The 20,015-nt window shown below is 35.3% G+C and overlaps 1 protein-coding gene across 26 annotated transcripts in view; it reads left to right on the forward strand.

Moving 5' to 3' along the window:
* The first annotated feature begins 380 nt into the window (after positions 1–380).
* LOC144301134 (uncharacterized) overlaps positions 381–20,015 on the forward strand; it is a 286,282-nt gene continuing 266,647 nt past the window's right edge. For 20 of the 26 annotated variants that reach the window (XR_013367876.1, XR_013367887.1, XR_013367886.1 and 17 more), the window contains exon 1: positions 397–570. Coding sequence is in view for 1 of the 26 variants with exons in the window: in XM_077877703.1 (XP_077733829.1) it covers positions 546–570 (25 nt within the window). In the remaining 25 variants the exon portion in view is untranslated. The other 6 variants (XR_013367892.1, XR_013367902.1, XR_013367899.1 and 3 more) reach the window with 4 other exon arrangements.

The raw sequence follows: 20,015 nt of genomic DNA on the forward strand, positions 1-20,015 counted from the left end.
AGTGTGTGTGTGTGTGTGTGTGTGTGTGTGGTATTCATTATGTTTTAGGCATCTTGCCAGTTTTAAGAATATAGAAACTGTGATTAAAAGATTATCTTTTACCTCCTCAAAGCTCTATAGTATTCTTTCATATACTGGTTTATAGGATTTTAATATTATTCATTTAATGGACTTGTTGACCCAGATATGTAGAATGCCAGAAAATCTATAATTTTCAGGACTGCTTATAGAGGAAAATTGGAGTATAGTCTTGAACTATGTCTTTTGGTAACTATTCTAGGTTCTGAAACCAATTCCAAAATGTATATTGGAGAAGGGTTTCCCCTACAGCACCAAGCAATTCTCTGGACTGGACGTTCTAGAATTCAGCTCAATTCTGACACTGTTTACCTGGAGATAACAGATTCTGCAGAGGCAGCTTTTAGGCAACAGGCCTGACAATGGAAACCTGAGTAAGGTAAAAGGGCTCACAGTGAGACCAGGCTGAAGCCACATAGACCCATTAGGTGATCCATCTCAAAACATCCAACAGCCCTAGCTGACCAATGGGCTACTTACAACATAGCACAGGTAGTAGGAAAAGAATATTCCATATGTTCTCATATCTCTTCACTTCCCCCTCTTATAGCTGGCTGATAGTCTCTCCCCGCCCCCCACCCCAACTCCTGGCTGATAGTCTCTCCTTTGCTATCCTGTCCACTGCTCTCTTGCAGTGTATTCAGTAAACTTCAATATCCTTTGTTCTGCCTTGGGTGAATTCTTTCACTACCTCACCACTACCTCTACCGGACGGTCACCCCCACAGATTCCACAGGTAACAGTTCAGTCCTACAAACATGACACCCCTCACCCCCCCCAACACATCACACACACACACACACACACACACACACACACACACACACACACACACATTTCAGATACTAATCACAAGCTCAGGTTGTTTCCTGTGCTTCTGACTAACTGGCTCTCTTTCCGTAACTCTCTCCTTGGCTTCAATTAATTTGATAAAGCAGCTCATGGAGCTCAAAACATTTTACTTTCTAGATCACTGATTTGTTATCAAAGGATCTGACTCAGGAACAGTCAGGTGGAAGAGAAGCATAAGACAAGCTATGGGGAAGGGGCACAGAGCTTCCAAACTCTCACCACAGATTCCATTCTCCCCATATCTAAGTGTGTTTACCAACTCAGAAACTCTCTGAATCCAACCTTTTGTGCTTGTTTGTTTGTTTGTTTGTTTGTTTATAGAGGCTTCATCACATGGACATGATTGATTAACTTATTGGCCATTGTCAATTGATTCAATCTCTAGCCACTCTCCCTTTCCCATGGTCAGGGGATGGCAATGAAAAATCCAACCCTCAATCTTAGGGTTGGTTTCCCTGGCAACCAGTCCTCATCCTTAGAAGACCTTGAGGTATTCCGAAAGTCATTCCATCAATATAACATAAGGCACTTTACCATTCCTATCATTTATGGAAATTCCTGGGATTTTAGGTATTTTGCACCAGAAAAGGGACAAAAACCAAATACAGATTTCTTATTATGAATTACAATATTACAGGAACCAGTATATTTTGAACTATTTAAAAAGTGTCAGGTTTGAAAAGATAACTGAACAAGGTTTATATCTATAGGTGGAGTGTTTTAACAGATCTTGTTAAACTTTAATATTTTAAGATAAATGATAAGTAGAGAAGATAATAGTACTTATAGTCTGTTTCCTGTGAAGCATAGTCATGACGTGTAACAACTGCAATAAATCTATTTATTTTGTTATTCAAATAGGACACAGGTTCCTAATGTTGATTTTTGCTCTGATTTTGAACAAACTGACTTCTTGTAGTGAATCGTTGTCTCTTGAATTGCAAATAAAAAACTATTTGACACAAGATGAGCCCTGGCCTGGACCAAAAAATCTCTAAGAATTGAAATTATCCAAATTCCTTAATCCTTACTTGAAGGTTATAATAGTTAATTTCATGTGATAAGTTGACTAGGCTAAGATGTCCAGATAGCTGGTAAAACATTATTTCTAGGTATGTCTATAAGGGTATCTCAGAAAGAGATTAGTATTTGAATCAGACCAAGTAAAGATGCCAGTAGGCATCATTCAATCCATTGAAGGGCTGAATACAATAAAAAGGTGGAGGAAGAGTTAATTCACTCTCTCAATGACCTTCATCTTCTCCTGCCCTCAGACATCCACACTCTTGGTTCTCACACTTAGGGATTCAGACATGGACTGACATTGGTCCCTGCATTCTCAGGCTTTTGAACTTAGATGGATTTATATCAGTAGTTTCCCTCATTCTCTAGTTTAGAGATGGCAGATTATATGACTTCTTGGTCTCCATAATTATATGAGCCAATTTCTATAATAAATCAATTATCTATCTATCTATCTATCTATCTATCTATCTATCTATTTATCTATCCATCATATATCTCCTACTGGTTTGTTTTGCTGGAGACTTCTGGGTAATACAAACATATAGTAACAAACAGAATCGCCAAAAGCTCTACTTCACCCAGAGAATTCCCTATTTATTATTACAGTTATCCTAACATCTTGACTGATTGAGACCTTTTTCCTCTCTCAAAAGTGTCTTGGAAATAAACTATTTCATTTTGCAGTTACCTTACTCATGATCAACCTTCTCTATACCCCTCCATAGTAATAAAGGGCCCAACAAAGCATGGTTCTCCAATACATTCCAGGAAAAGATTTAGCTAATAAAGGAGACTGCATTATAAGAGAAAACGTCTCCATTCCTATTCACTATAATTAGATTCATCTGCTCCCAGAGACATTTTCATGTACTCTTAAGCCTAATATGGAATTTGCCTTAATGCTATAGAATGAGGGGTAAGTGGAGCTAGAAGTCAAAAATAAAATAAAAATAAATCTCAATTGCTTATTTAAGTGGATTCCCATGACCCAGAAAGATGTGATATGTTTTTAACAGGCCATACCTAAAAGCCATGTATCCATAAAGAGTAAGGTGGATTTAAATGAATACTAATAACATACCAAACCTCTGCTTTTCAGTTTGGGAATTGAAGCTGCCTCTCTAAGGCAATGGAGCTCTCAATTTCTTTCCTAGAGGAAGGTCCCAGCTAGAGAATTCAGTTCCTGATTTGACAAGGGAGTGGTGATAACAAAAAGTAGCTTTCTTAAGAAGAGAGCAGAATGGTTTCAAAGCATGAACTTTGAGATAATGCTGTTTTGTGTATGAATCCTGGTTACAGAAATAAGTAGCAGGGTGACCATGACCTTGTTACTTAATATTTGAAGCTCAGTTTGTTCATCCTTAGAGTAAGGCTAATAATTCTTCTTTGATAGGGTTGTTGTAAAGATTAAGTGGGAGAAATTCTACATAAAGTGCCAAACAGGACCTGATACCTAACAAGAATTGGCAAACACAAGCTACCCTTTCAGGCTGGTGTTGAGACCCTTAGTTATCCTGTCGTCTTTCTTCCATTATATTTCTGGGATTGCTTGAGTCCAGCCAACCTGCAAATTTAATTATTTCTCTGTTGTGTATAACTCCAAAATACTCATATCACTTTTGAAAGGAGCCTGTGTTTATACTGTCTAGCAGGGCAGTGTCTCTTCATTCTTATTCATTCAGTGCTTCCTTTGACAGTTCAGTGGACAAGAACACTTTACTCAGTCAGTAGTTTAAACGTTTTCCCCCCCAAAATTATTCAAACATGTTTGTGTGTGCAGGTAAACAGGGCAGTATTTCTAGATTTCCTCCAGCTCTCTAGTTCTCTATTCTTATGCTTCTATTCAGGAAAATGTTGCAGGCCCCCTGTTTACTTTTTCTCTGTTTAGATTTTATGTGAGGCAGTATCCATGCTCTTTCCTAAAATCACAGCAACTCAACAGTTTTCTGAATTGTTGCCTGATTTCAGTCTATGCTAGATTCAGAAACCAGAAGCTCCCTCTTTTCACCTTAGGTGGAAATGGAGGCATCTCTCATCCTTTCATGAGAACAGACTTATCCCATGAATCACAATGGATAGAAGGAAGATGTCTGAAGTTTTGATGAGGAAGAAACAATGGAATGAAGAATCAGAGACGACTCCTGAGGAAAGAATGATAGCTTAGGAAAAGGAAGAAAAAGGAAAAAGAGAAGAGTGTGAATATGAAGATGTTAAAAATGTGTCAAAAAAGTTAAGGAATATTTCTGGTTCTTGGTCTGGCATATAAGCAGCTTAGAAGTTGTCACTCCTGTTGTCACAGAAAGAAAAAAAACTGAACTAAAAATAAATAATTCTTCTTAGATTCATTGGGAAATTGAGGTCACAAGGCAAAATGCTGCCCTGAAAATTGAAGAGACAGATAGGTAGACATAGAAAATCAGGAATTACTATAGCAGAATTCTAGGACCAGAAGCCCACCACTTGAGCTAATAATGGTGTACAAAAGCTTAAGTTTTAGTTGAACTACTGGAAGCTCAGTATGGACAAGCTTGAGAGTTAAAAACCCCCAGTTTTAGGGGGACTTCACATATTCCTAAGATTTACCTGTGAGAGTCCCATCAAATTCTCAAGGTGAAAATCAGAAAAAAAAAAGAAAAAAAGAAAAAAGTTGCCTCTGTTTCAGGCATGGAGAGGGGGAAAGTAGCCATTTTGAGACAAACACAGCGTGTTCTGTTTGTCTTAACAAAAGTGTGACTTAAGGGAAAATATTTCAGTAGAGCCTGACTACCTTGAGTTTTACCAGAGATTAACTGACCTCGAGGAAGGGAAATGCCCAAACTCTGGTGCCCTCTAGTCTTCCTATCTCATTTAAGTGTATGTGTGTGGTGGGGAGAGCTGAAAAGCATTTGTGGATGACACAACGTAGGGCACAGACTGACAAAATGAGTGAGACTTAATTGTAAGGCTTAAGGCTTCCCTTCTTCCCACATCTTACCACCATATCAACAGTACTCCTATATTAGAGAATTGCAATAGAAAGAACTGCACATGTCAGACATTATTCAAGAATTCTCTAGAGAAACACAAAGACAACAGGAAAAACAAAGATAAGAGCAACAGAGGAACATTCAGCCTCTGAAACCCACAGTTGTAGCAAACAGGAAACATGGCCTAACTCCTAGTTAGATAAATATAAGACTTCACACTAAAGACCTATTTACATAGGGCCCTTTTTCACAATACATCATGTCTAGCTTCCATCAAAAAATTGCAAGACAAACAACACAATTTGAAGAGACAGAACAAACACCAGAACATAGTTAAGGGCACAGATTTTGGAATTATAGATTAGGAATTTAAATAACTATCATTAAAAAACTAAGGACTCTTAACGGAAAAAGTGGACAAACAGAAAAACAGTTGGGTAATGTAATCCAAGATATGAAAACTTTAAGGAAGAATCAAAGGGAAATGCTATAAATGAAAACACTAATAAAACTAAGAATGCCTTTGATGGACTCATCTATAAACTAGACATGGCCAAGGAAAGAATCAGTGAGCATAAAGATAGGTTAACGAGAAACTTCCAGAACTGAAATGCAAACAGAAAATAAGAATGAGAAAGATGGAACAGACTATCCAAGAACTCTAAGATAATTACAACTGGTATAATGTACATGCAATGGGAATAACAGAAGGAGAAGAAAAAGACAGAACAGAGGGTAAACAAGCAAAATAACTGATACGGCAGTGTATGAGCAAGGTAGAGAATTGTGGTTAGAAGTCCTAACTCTGAAGACAGAGAGACAGGTTTGCATCTCAGTTCTTCTGATAATAATAGTTACTAACTTATAGGCTTGCATTGAGAGATAAAATAGATGATATATGTAAATAATTTGCCATAATATTATTTAAAGTACAGAAATTGCTTAATAGAATTTAGCTAATATCCATGTTTTCAGGGTGTATCCTATCATAGATACTGGGCCAGTCCTGTTTATACATTAATATATGCAGCCCAGACATTATAGTTTTATGACTTTTGTATTACAGATAAGAAAACTGAATATGAAGAGAATTAAACTTGGTCAAAGCCACATATTAATAAAGAACAGAACTTAGATTAAATTTCAGGTCTTATTTTGGAGTGTGTTCATTCTTTCCTCCGTCCACCAATATATGTCCTTCAGTAGCAATTTTAAATAATTATATCTATATTAAAAATATAGTTACTCAAATTTGCCTCCTTCCAAATTAAAAATCTACCCTGGAAATGTGAATAAAAACAGGAAGAACTAGGCAGAGATGTTAGACCTGGATTATTTAAATATGACCACCTTCAAAGCCATATGTAGGATATTAAATTAAGAATGGGTGAATTTCTAAAGATTTGATTGGTAAAATGTCCAATGTTTCACTCTTTTACAATTACTCTTCCTCTTAAAATACAATATAATCAGAGAGATCCTGAGGATTTTCTGCTTCCAATTTTGCCTTTAAACAAATGCCCATGTCCATCTCCTAGAAAAGTTGCTCCATCCTTTCCTTAGGACTGCATCTGTCAGAGCTGGGCCTTTTTCCTCTAATGCAACAATCAGAATCTGGACTTTAATTTTTTGAGACCTGCATAGTATTTTACATCTTTGGATTTCATAGTTCAGCACAATGTCTGGCATATAGAAGCTCACATGTTTTCACTGTATGAATATATGTTAAATAAGTCTACATGTGTGTATATACATATATATGTATATTATATAAATGGATATATATATCTGACCATTTCTGAAGTCCCAGAAGTTTTTTTTCTTTCATTTTCATTATCAGGATTATTATCTCTCCCTGTCTCTCTCCATCCCTTCTTCCGTCTCTTTCTGCCTTCTCCTTCTTTAATTTCTAAAACATCTGCTAATTTATTAGCTGCTGTTAAAGAAGTTCCACCATTTCTTGTCTCTAATATTAAGAACTGTTGGGACACCTGGTGGCTCAGAGGTTGATCATCTGCTCAGGTCATGATCCCAGAGCCCTGGAATCAAGTCCTGCATTGGGTTCCCCAAGGGAGCCTTCTTCTCCTTCTGCCTATGTCTCTGCCTCTTTCTGTGTGTCTCTCATGAATAAATAAATAAGTAAATAAAATCTTAAAAAAAAACTGTTAACTAGCTTGGAGGCTTTATGTAATCTCTTTGGGAAATCATTTAAATATTTATTTACTTCCTAAGTTACACTTTCTTCTCTCTGGCCCAAATTTACCTTTGTTCCACAACTCTATTGCTTTGTTGATTCTAGATAGTTGTGTTTTTTTTTTAATTTATGTCTATTGTATAATATCTTGTTTTATTATAGTTTATATTCTTCCCTTCTCCTGTCTTCCCAAGATTGGAGGTTAATGTAGTACCTTCCTACTGAAGGTTTCTGCTATGCAAGTCTATGCTATCATAGGAACTTTCTTCAACTGTTAGGGATAGACAAGACTTGTGGCCTCAACAACAGGTTGAAATATACAAAATAGTTATCCTGGCTTCTGCTACACCAGTAGAAATATTTTACTTGCATATGAGAGATTCTCTTCCCTCATACTAAGGGCTGCTATTACTCCCCATTTTGGAGAAAGATGTTACACAAGTAAATTTTATTTGAGAATAGAAAGATGGATCAAATTATATTTGCAAATATTCCCATTCTAGATTGAACTTAAAAAAAGCTTTTAAAATATTTTTATATTTTATATAAAAAGCTTTTAAAATATTTTATATTTTAAATATTTTTTAAATATATAAAATATATATCAGGTAATTCTTATTCCTGTTTCTATCTCATTTCTATCTTCCTTAAATGAAACTTCTTTATGTGGACCTTTGTGTCACTGTTCTCCAAATTGCCCATGGGTGGGTATGAATGAGAATATTGACACCAGAATAGAAGTGACTTTGAGAAGCTGTTTTGTCATAAAGGCATACATAAGAGTTTATCTGAATTGTAACGATTTATGGAAGCTCATGAATTTCTGCTATGGTTTCTGCCCGTTTTTAAAAGATCAGAATATTTTAAGCTGAATAGAGTGATACAAATATAAGAATCCTGAAAGACCACAGAGGTGAGCAGCCTTTAAGGGAAATGACAAACGTGTTGTGCGTTAATATTCAGAAGCAAGTACATTAATAATATGTAAAGGCAACTCTTAATTTCATTCAGAGTTAGACTTTTGATGGTGGATTGTTTAAAAATGCAGGTCATTATTTATAATGAAAACTGCCATAAAAAGATTAGAGGTAGCAGATTCATATTGATCCATTTAATGAGTAGTGGCAAACGTTTCTTTTCATCAGCTTTGCATTTGCTCATTTACCTGTTTTGCAAGCCAATCCAATAAAACCTCTTATTTGACATTACCTTCCTGTGTCCTGCAATATGTGCTTTAGTTGGATTAAACCCTGATTGTTGCTACAATTTCCTGAGGGCATTGGTATATTTGCCATTGTAGAGTGATTTCTTTCATAAGACTTCTTTTCCTTTGTCTTTTTTGAGTCTGGTACCCTTTCCACTGTGAAATGACCTGGGTTTGCCAGCAGTAAAATAACTATGGTATCTGATTGTATCACCACCTGATAACACCTGCTATGCTTAAGTAACTTTCCAATTATGTGACCCTATTCAATATTATGATGAGTGACCTGAATGACATTTTCTCAGTTATCCACTCCCAAGTATAAGTTCTTATCTTTGAATGAATAGCAAAACGGATCTGGGTAACCAAACACTAAAGCCCCTAATTTTGAAAAAGAAGATATTGAGCTTTAGAAAGGACAGAAACTCCCAACTTCTAATTATATATGATAAATCGTTAAAAATGAAACCATTGTGTATCTGTGTGTGTGTTTATAATCTCCTAGACTTTAGTGAATTTTCAGCCATAAATTTCAGATTTATTTATGAGATGAAGGGTTTTTTGTTTTTATTTGTAAAATGTTTATTTTCACTTTTTTTTTTGGTACAACACAATATTTTAATTCAGAGCTGACATTACAGTCAGATGGTATAGATTCTTTTTTTTTTTTTTTACAAGATGAAGGTTTGAAAATGTTTGCCATAAGCAGAATGAAATGGAACAATAAAATAGCTTAATGCATCCATGTCTTTGTTTTCCCTTTGCTCCATTCTACCTGGTATAGTTCAACACCCTTGAACACACAGTGCACATTTGAGAAGCAGTGTAGCAAAGAGGTTCATAATGTAGACGCTTGAGACAGGGAATGTGTTCAAATCCCAAATCTGTCTTTAAGGGCCTTCTGTGTCTCACTGATCTTAAATGTAAAATATGAATCAAGACAGTATTTGCTTATAGAATTAAGGTCAAATGAGGTAAGACTGTATTAATATCTTATTTAAACATGTGTCAGTTATTATTAATATCTTACCATTATCATATTTGGTGGCCATCTGTTGATTTGCCTGTACAACCCCCCTTCTCCTTCTTTGGTAATAATTGTTGTAATTTTCTTTGTAATCCCTTTCTCCTTATTGTGGTTTTGTTAAATTCTTACTCATGGTACTCTGTCCTGCCCAAGCCCGAGTGAGGGTGAGGCCCTCCTAGGCCAATTAGATCTTCATTCCACGCAATTTAAAAGCACAACAAAATGAAAGAAAAAAAGTACCACATTTTTATTGATGTGCTGTTCATATGCAATAGACTATACAAATATCAAGAGTCTAGACTGATGAATTTTTACATCCATATAAACCTATGAAAACACCTGAAAATCAGGATAAAAAATATTTCCCATATCACAGAAACCTGCTGATGCTCCTTACTACTCATTACACCTAAGGCAATCAGTATTCTAGTTTCTATCATCATGGGATAGTTTTGTATAAGATAATACATGATAATGAAAAAATGACTACATGTAATATGGATAGGCCTCAGAAAAAGTGCTGCCAAAAATAATATAAAAGAGTATATATTTTATGATTAGACCCATGAATTTTGTAATCTGTTTCATATAATTAAGAGCCTTAATTGATATACTTTGTTCACAAAATACCCTGCTCCATACTCCTTTGTCCTTCTATTCAAATTTACTCAACAGCCAGGTTGAAAGTAGGTCATATCTCATTTAAGAAATCTCTACAATCTCTTGACTTTTGTAAACTAAAACCACTATTTTTTCGAATTTATTATATTATTTTAATCTAATTATTATTAGGCATTGTTTCTATACCCAGAGTCTTAGATGCAGGAGGTAGGTAGAGTGCTTAGAAATCATACGGGAGATAAGATCCTGAGTAGGTAGTTACCCAGATTCTATCTGAACACTAGCAGTGACTGGGAGGCAGGTGTTCAATGGTTGGAAAATGCTAATAATTAAAAAAATATTTTAAATAAAGACAACTGTTATTATAATTCATATTATAATTCATATCTGTTGATCTTAGTTCATTTCACTGAAATATTTGAATGCCTACACCCTTTCCCTCAGAATAAATCTGCAGATATTTGGAAAGTGTTATTACGTCTAAACTGAATCTTCACTTTGACTTTCTGCTCCATTAATTATTCCTTAGAGGAGATGGCCTCTAGCCCCCTGTCAACTTGCATATAGACTCTGGATTACATTACATTTACCTTGTCAAAGACTTTCAACTTAAAGAACAAAGCATGACACTCAAGATGTGTTCTGGTAACTGTAGGTAAGATTAGAACTCTAACTTGAGGTCCATATTATTTTAACTTTGTACTTGCTAGGAAATAAAATATAATAATATGTTGCAACAAAGGATAATGTTGCTAAAATGTGATTAAATGTAGCCTTCTATTAAGACGTTTTAAATGAACTCAATACAATCCCTTAAAACCATTGAAATTGAGACTGTGGCACAAGAATAATTGTCCCCTTGACAAAATGTCTTATGGGTTGGATTCATTTTTTAAACTATACATAAAAAAGTAATTTATAAGCTAAATATGTTTAGTAGAGATTATTTATTTCCTGAAGGGCATGCCACAGTATTCTTCATATTCATTAAATTATATACATTTGTATATAAAAAACTAAATTTATGTATAACTTTCTGGAATATGTCAACCTTCATTATGTGAAGTAGAATTATCCAATACTCTTGATTAATGTTTAAAATAGGAAGTTAATGTTTTGATATGATGAAATAATTTAACTATTAAAGAGCCAAATTTTAATTCAACAGAATTTAATAAAATGCAATATATATTGTGTTTGTAATTTAAGAAAAAATCAATAGAAACTACAATAGTAGGAACACAAGAAGATAAAATAGTTAAAGAAAAAAGAACAGAGACTTTAAGAGGCCAGGAATGATATCAAATAGTCCAATACATGAGTAATTGGAATCTTACAAGGAGATGAAAGAGAGGATGGGAAAAATTAATTATTTTTAGCAATAATGGCTGAGAAGCCTCCAAAACTAAAGAGACACCCCATGTCACAGATCAAAAAAATTGATATAACTCCAGAAGGATAAATACCAAACAAAATCAAAGCAAACCAAACAAATCAAACAAAAACCCTAGACATATTTTATTAAAATTGCTCAAAATGAAAGACAACGAAGAAATCTTGAAGGCACCCAGAAGAAAAACACACAGGACATACCGAGGGTCAAAGAAAATGTTCAAAGCAGACTTTTCATCAAAAACTCAGTAAACCAGAGGATAATAAAGTGATATCTATAAACTCATATTTTTATGCCCAGGGAAAGTATTTTTCAATAATGAAGGAGAACTGAAGAACTTTACCGACAAAGGCTGGGAGAATTCAATGTCAGCAGAGCTGTATTGCAAAAGATATTAAAGAAACCTCAAAGACACAAGTCTAAAAAAAGAAATAAAGCCAGAAAAGGCATATTTAATTTTAAATATAAAAAATTTTATGACTCTATATATCAAAAACAATAGTAATGCATTGTGTTTGTAGACTGTGAACATAAAATGTATGACAGAAACACAACAAAAATTAGGAGGGAAGAATTGGGATGATACTACCTTAATGTTATGTATTTAACAAGAAGAATCTATAAGAATGATTAATATCTGAATCAGTGACACCATCAAATACTGGAAAGAGTGTGAAGCCACAAGAGCTGTCATTCATTATGGACAGAAATACAAAATAGCACAGCCCCTTTCAATGACAGTTTGGCAGTTTCTTTAAAAATGAAGCAAACTTTTACCACATGATCCAGAAATCACACTCCTTGGTATGTCCATAAACAAACAAAAACTTCATACAAACACTTATAAGCTTTTTTCATAATCCCCAAACATTGGAAGCAACCAACCTGTCCTTCAAGAGGTGAATGGATAAGCAAACTGTGGTTCATCCATAAAATGGAATGTTATTCAGCCATAAAAGAAGCTAATCTAACTACAAAGCAATGACTACTAATTAAGTCATGAAAACATATGAGGAAACTTCAATGTACAGTATCAAGTAAAAGAGGTCAAAATGAAAAGATTATGTACTGTGTTATTCAAATTATATGACATTTTTGAAAAGTCAAAGCTATACAGACAGTAAAAAGATCAGTGGATCACTAGATGTTATTCAGGTGAGAGGGTTAAATGGGTGGAGCACAGGGGATTTTTAGGGCAATGAAATGATTCTGTATAATACTATCATGGTGGTTACAAGTCCTTATACCTCTGTCGAAACCCATAGAATGTACACAAAGTTTGAACCCTATTGTGAACTATGGCCATTAGTTAAGAATGCACAATATTGGTTCATCAATTGTAATAAATTTACCACACTAAACATAAGGTGTTAATAATACTGGAGAAAGGGGTAGGGAAGAAGAGAGGAGTTTCTACAAGGACACCATAATTTTTGTTCAATTTTTGTATGAACTTAAAACTGCTCTAAAAACGGTGTATTAGGGGGATCCCTGGGTTGCTCAGTGGTTTAGCTCCTGCCTTTGGCCCAGGGCGCGATCCTGGAGTCTCGGGATCGAGTCCCACGTTGGGCTCCCAGCATGGAGCCTGCTTCTCTCTCTCTCTCTCTCTCTCATGAATAAATAAATCTTAAAAAAATAAAAAAAATAAAAACGGTGTATTAATTTAAAAAAGGCAATATATACGTACATGGTAATTATAAGAAACTTAGATTGAATGGGAAAGCATGGACAGATTAAAAGTAAAAAGAATAAAAGTAGATACACCATGCAAACACTAATCAAAGCTGGTGTGTCTATATTAATATCAGGCAAAATTGAATTAAAAACAAAACATATTACCAGAGATTAAGGAAGGGGGGCAATATTGAATTCAGCAAAATGACACAGTAATCCTAAATGGGTGAGAACCTAAAAATGTAACTTCAAAACTCATGAAGCAAAAATAGATAAAACTGAAGGGAGAAAGAGACATATACAAAATTTTAGTTGGAAAAACCTCAACGCTCCTCAACACTCCATATTCAGTAACCAAGAGAATAAATAACTAGAAAAATTGGTAAGAATGTGGAAGAGCAGAACATTGCTATGAATGAATGCGAACACTTCATCCAATAATAGCAGAATACTAATTTTTTTTCAAGAGCACACAGAATGTTCACCGAGATAAAACCATACACTAGGACAAAGGTCAGCAAATATCTTCTACAAGAGCAAAATAATAAATATGTCGGGCTTTGTGCGCGATAGCATCTCATTCTCCACAACTCATCTTTGCTGTCCTCATGTGAAAGCACCTCTGGACAATACAGAAATAGCTTGATAATTTTTCATGAAGCTAAACATGCATCCCAATTCAGGCATCTTGCTTCTCCTGAGATATTTACCCACGTGAAATAAAAACGTATGTTCACACAGCAATCTCTAGTTGAATGTCTACACTACACTAGTTTTATTTATAATCACCCAAACCTGGAAATGATCCAAATGGCCCATAACTAAGGAATGGCTTAACAAAGTACGGTACAGGCACACAGTAGAGGAGCATTGAGCAATAAAAAGGAAGAAAATCCTTTTACACTCAACTCTGTGGATGTATCTCAGATATACAGGGCTAAAAACAAAGACACTAGTTTTGAAAAGGCCATATACTATATGATTCCATTTATATAATATCTGAGAAAGGCAATACCCTAGAAACTGATGTTATATCAATAATTGCTGAGGGCTGTATTTGGGGGAAAAAGAAACCCCAAATTTCTGAGGGAATATTTGGGCAGTAACGGGACTATTACATGTCTTTATTGTGACAGGGATTATATTAATTAATATGTTTTCTTAAAACTTATAAGAATGGTCCAGTGTTTATCAATAAATGTTATTGTGTGTAAATGCCACGTTGTATTCTGGAGAGACCCTGAAGGATGTGGGTGCTGTACTCTGAAGAGTTTGTGGAAGGAGCTTCCATCTACCTCAAATACAAACTAATGCAACTTCTACTTTGAAGAGAAACTCACTTTGCATTTGTTTTATGAATTAGAGTTCTTTGAAATCTAATTAGAATGGCAGAGTTCCCAACACGATGTACTAGATTCTAGTTTCTAAGAAAGACTCAGCTTACCAGATAGTTGCTGAATCTTATTATTCTCAAAGACTCCATAGAATTTTCTGTAAGAAGCTGCTTCTCCTGAGTCTGTAATTTCTTTCAGGGACTATTACGTGACCTTCTTTTCCTTTCTTCTTTTCCTGAATTTGATAATTATATTTCCAATGATAGTTCCCTCAAATCCATTGCATGTGATAGTACAGTATTTATATTGAAAACTTGATCGTGCCATTGAAAATGCCTCATTAGCTCTGTGTGTTCCAAAGGATGCATTCTACAGATTGTCTGCAGGTATTTTAGGGGCTGCCACCCAGGGTAGGTGAAATATTGTTGAAGGTCCCTCCCTTCCTCTAAGTGCACTAATTTCAACAGAGAAACTCCCTTTTATTTTTTAAATTTAAATTCTCCCTCAGGTTACTCGAATAAAATATTCTACCTGCAGGATGAATTTAAGACCACAAACTCTCTTGATAAGGAAGCTTTTCTTAACATGACAAATAGGTCTGGGGTGGCTTACCCTATTCTTTCCTCTCCTAGGCAACATTTACCCCTCCGTTGTCCTATGCTTTCTCTGGCACTGCTGAACAGCAGTTGTGCTCTTTATCATTTGCCTTTGCTCACTATGGTCCTCACATCTGGGAAAGCCTTCATCCTTTTCTGTTCTTGGTTAACTTTTACTTGGACATTTAGATTCATTTTAAGAGGTACCTGTATGAGACCTTCTTGATACCCTAAAACTGGAACACTTACTCCTTTTCCTAATTCTACCTTATATATTGCTTTGAGCACATTTTCACATTTTGTTACATTGCTTCTTAAAGTGAGTCAGATCTCAGCTTTGGGGTCTCTTTTGGTGTCTTCTCTTTCTTACCTGCATCCACTCCCTTGAGAATCTTATTTCAAATCTTTTTATACTATCTACATGCTAATGATTCACAAAACTAACTCCAGTTTGACATCTCCACCGAAATAAGGACTTGTATAATGAATTTCTCACATAAAATCTCCAGTTGGATATGTAGTAGTAATCTCAATTTCAGCTTGTTGAAACTGAACTTCTTTACACCCCCACCACAAACCTATTCCTTCTGAAATATTCCATTTTTAAAATAATGACAATGGCATTAGCCCAGTTGTTGGCCAAACAATGAACTCATTCTTGAATCCTTTCTCTTTATCAGTATCTGACATATAAAAAAAATCCATCTACCTTTGCTATGAAAATATATGTCTGTAGGTCCAGTTCTACTACTTCAGTGTAATCCCCTTAAGACCAGCCATCCAAGTGCACCTGGAGGGTGGTTCAGTAGTTGAGTGTCTGCCTTTGACTCAGGTCATAATCCTGGGGTCCTGGGATCCAGTCCCACAGCAGGCTCCCCACGGGGAGCCTGCTTCTCTCTCTGCCTATGTCTCTGAATCTCTCTGTGTCTCTTATGATAAATAAATCTTAAAAAGACTAGCCTTCCAGACAATTACAAGTATGACATGGACACAAATCAAAAGAGTGATTACCTGAACATAAACAGAATAAATAAAAATTAGGCAGATTGTTAGAAGGAAGTTTAAAATGTGGGTAATGGGACACCTGGGTAGCTAAGTGGTTGACCATCTGCCTTAGGCTCAGGACATGATTCTGGGGTCCAGGATCGAGTTTGGCATTGGGCTCCTTGGAGGGAGCCTACTTGTCCCTCTGCCTATGTCTCTGCCTCTCTCTTTCTGTGTCTCTCATAAATAAATAAATAAATAAATAAATAAATAAATAAATAAATAAATAAAAATGTAGGTAAATACTCACATGAAGTTGGATCAGATTCGTGACTTTCCCTCACCTGTGGCTTCATCACAAGAGTATTCCCCAATAATGGAGCCAAACAATATGGTTCAAACTCCTGTAGCCACCTTACCAAAAGAGCTATAGAAAGAAAATGGTATGATAGAAGCCAGAGGGTGAGGGGAAACCATGGAAGGGAGAAAGGCAGAGAAGATGATACCTAATTCTGTGTATGGATCCATTTAATTTCAGTCTGATTCCTGAACCTGGCAAGTAAGTACAAGATAGCCCCAAAGCAGATCAAAGGCTTTGAGAACTCAAGTGACATTCGTACCATTCTGCCCAAGCTGACACTAACTAACTTGCTTATCTTTCAAGACAAAAATATCAACATTCTCCAGAGGATTGTAGCAAAATTCAGAGTTTATACAGGATATCATTTACATAAGATTTAATTCACTTAATGACCTCAAAGTTTCATCCATGTTGTCACAAATGGCAAGATTTCCTTCTTTTTTTTTTTTTAGGATTTCCTTCTTTTTAATAGCTTAATAATAATCCATAGTGCATGTATATATGTGTATCACTTTTTATTTATCTATTTGTTCATTAATGGACACTTAGGTTGTTTCCATGTCTTGGCCATTGTAAGTAATGCTGCAGTCAACGTGAGAATACAGGTATCTCTTTGAGATAGTGATTTCATCTTCTTCAAACATACCCTAGAAGCAGAAGTGATAGATCACATGGTAATTCTACTATCAATTTTTTGAGGAACCTCCAAACTGTTTTCCAAAGTGGCTGCACCAAAGTACATCTCAACCAAAGTACACAAGGTTCCCTTTTGTCTACATCATCACCAACACTTGAAATCCCTTATGTTTGCTGATAGTCATTCTAACAGATGTGATGGTATTTCACTGTGATTTTCATTTGCATTTCCCTGATAGTTAGTGATATTGAGCACCTTTTCATACATCTTCTGGTATTGAATAATCTATCTGATATTGATATTGATTTTCATTGTTCATTTCATTCCTGATGTAGAGTTATTCTTGTTTTCCTTTGTTAGTCTTCCTAGAGGCATGTCGACTTTTTAAAAAATGTTTTCCAAAAAGAAGCTATTTTCAATTTCATTGATTTATGATCTTATCCTTATTACCTCTTTCATTGTACTTGTTTTGGCTTTATTTTGCTCTTCCAGGTTTGGAGGTAGGGGCTTTGATTATTGATTCTACACTTTCCTCTTTTCTAAAGTATCCATTTTAATATTATACATTTCTTGCATGATACTTGTTTTGCTGTTTTCTACATATTTTGATATGTTCTCTTTTCATTCAGCTTAATGTGTTGAAATTTCTTTATTAATTTATGAAATACTCAGAAGTTTAGTTTCCAGATTTTGGAAGATTCTTCTATCACTCTTAATTGATCTCTAGTTTGACTCTTTTATGGTCAGAGAACATACTTTATATGGTTTTAATTCTTCCAAATTTATTAAATGGTGTTTTATGACCCAAAATATTGTTTGTTTTGGTATATTCTATTAGCATTTGACAACAATGTATATTCTGCTAATATTTAGTGGAATAATCTGTAAATGTCCATTAGATTTTGTTAATGTTGCTATGTTCTTCTATATATATATTTTTTATTTTCTATGTAGTTGTTTTATCAATTGCTGAGATGAGATGTTCATTCTTCCCACTCTAAGTATAGATTTTTCTATTTTTCCTTTTAATTATACCAGGTTTACTTTGCATATTTTCTACTATGCAGCCATATTTAAGATTATGGTTATTCAGATTATGATTTAAGACATTTATTTTAACTTACCTTTAGTGTTTTTGTGTGTATCTGTTCATATGTCTTTTTTAGTGGTTGCTTTAGGAATTATAGTTTATGTACATGACTTGTCAAAGTCTACTGATGTCATAATTTTACCAGTTTGGATGAAGTGTAGAAATCGAAATCTATACCTCCCTTTATGTTTCTCTACCACCCTCAATTTATAACCATCCTTTCAGTTTCCTCTGATTCCCCCCTTTTAAAAATATTTTATTTATTTATTCATAGGAGACACAGAGAGACAGAGAGAGGCAGAGACACAGGCAGAGGGAGAAGCAGGCTCCATGCAGGGAGCCCTATGTGGGGACTCAATCCCAGGTCTCCAGGATCACTCCCAGGCTGAAGGTGGCCCTAAACCGCTGAGCCACCCACGCTGCCCTCCCCTGGTTTCCTTTTATTATCCCAATTCCATTTTTAAATGATGCTGCTTCTACCAGAAAGCACTAAGTTGGGATAACAAAAGGATTTGTGCTACCTCAGGCATTGCCTTGCTATAGCTGAGACCAGTGTGCCAATTTTCCTTCATGTTTAGTTTCTTAAAATACTGCTTTCTTTTTTTTTTTTTTATGAGAGAGAAAGGCTTTGGTAGGATAGTCATTACTATTATTAGGAAACAGTTTTTCAAGTTAAAAATAATGAGACCATGAGATCCGGGTGTCTTACCATTCTGGACAAAACCTTACAGATATTACTATAGAGAACAACTCTACATTGTGTCAAGGGCTGAATCAGCCAGATTTCCCCTGTGCTCACTTCTAAGATCCTATTATGATGGAAATGGACTGCAAATGAACTCCAATTGCATCCAAACTTCAAAAGCTATTTCATAACTGCTTTTAATCTGACTATTTAAAAGTATAACCTCCAGATAAGATTCTCAATCTATCTCCCTTATAGAAATAGAAATTATTAATAGGAAAAGAACAATTATTCCCACTTTCCCCTTATCACATGGATTTATGAAATTATGCTTCTCTTGGGTGTTTAAGACAGAGGGTGCATGTCACCATAATTAAAAATACACCCTTACTTTTCTTATTCATGCTGAAAAAAATTAATCCAGACATTGCTTATTGATGGCTTACAATCAAATGTGCAAATAATATGCTTAGAGAACATTAAAACAGGTTTAATAGGGTGGCAATTCATTTCCTTTTCAATATATATGAAAGAAAACTTTAATAGTGGCTACCTTTAATGTATTCGCCATGAAGAATGAAAAGTCCACACTAATGTAATTTAAAAACCTAGCCCTGCCTGCATAATTCAGAGGAAGGATTAAAGAAAGCAAAAGCTTATTCCCAAATATACTGACTAGATCTTCAGCTCCTGCTAAACGTTTTTCTTCTCTTGACAGTAACCTATGCTTCTTCTCCTTTGCTGAATTAATAGAAATTGTTACTGTAAAACCAATAAGAGTTTGGTCCGTTTGTTTTTGTGCACTAGTTACCAAGCAGCTGAGATGGCAGATGGGTTTGTGAGACTCAATTTTGAAGACTTAGTTCTTTGCTTCTGTGAGTGACTATTTTGAACCCTGGTGGCCTAGTGATGTGTTAGGCTAAGTATTGGGTTATCTGAGGTCCTCAAGGCAATGGATCTAATTCTACCTCTTTCTCACTTGAACTTGGCCTTTTAGAGTTTGCAGCATCCAAAATGCCCCTAATACTAAGTAACACAAAGTCCTCTCTCTCTTTGGGAGGGAATAAAGGGTTAATATTTTGTAGCACAATGAGGACAGGACAAACTGGCAAAGAACTATTTACTGGATAACAAAAATCATAAAATACATCTTGAAATAGTCTGCTCTTGGGATGCCTGGGTGGCTCAGTGGTTGAGTGTGTCTGACTTTGGTTCAGGGTGTAGTCCCAGAGTCCCAGGATTGAGTCCCAGGATTGAGTCCCACATCGGGCTTCCTGCATGAAGCCTGTTTCT

The sequence above is a fragment of the Canis aureus genome, chromosome 29 (assembly GCF_053574225.1).
Source record: "Canis aureus isolate CA01 chromosome 29, VMU_Caureus_v.1.0, whole genome shotgun sequence".
NCBI classification, from domain to species: Eukaryota; Metazoa; Chordata; class Mammalia; order Carnivora; family Canidae; genus Canis; species Canis aureus.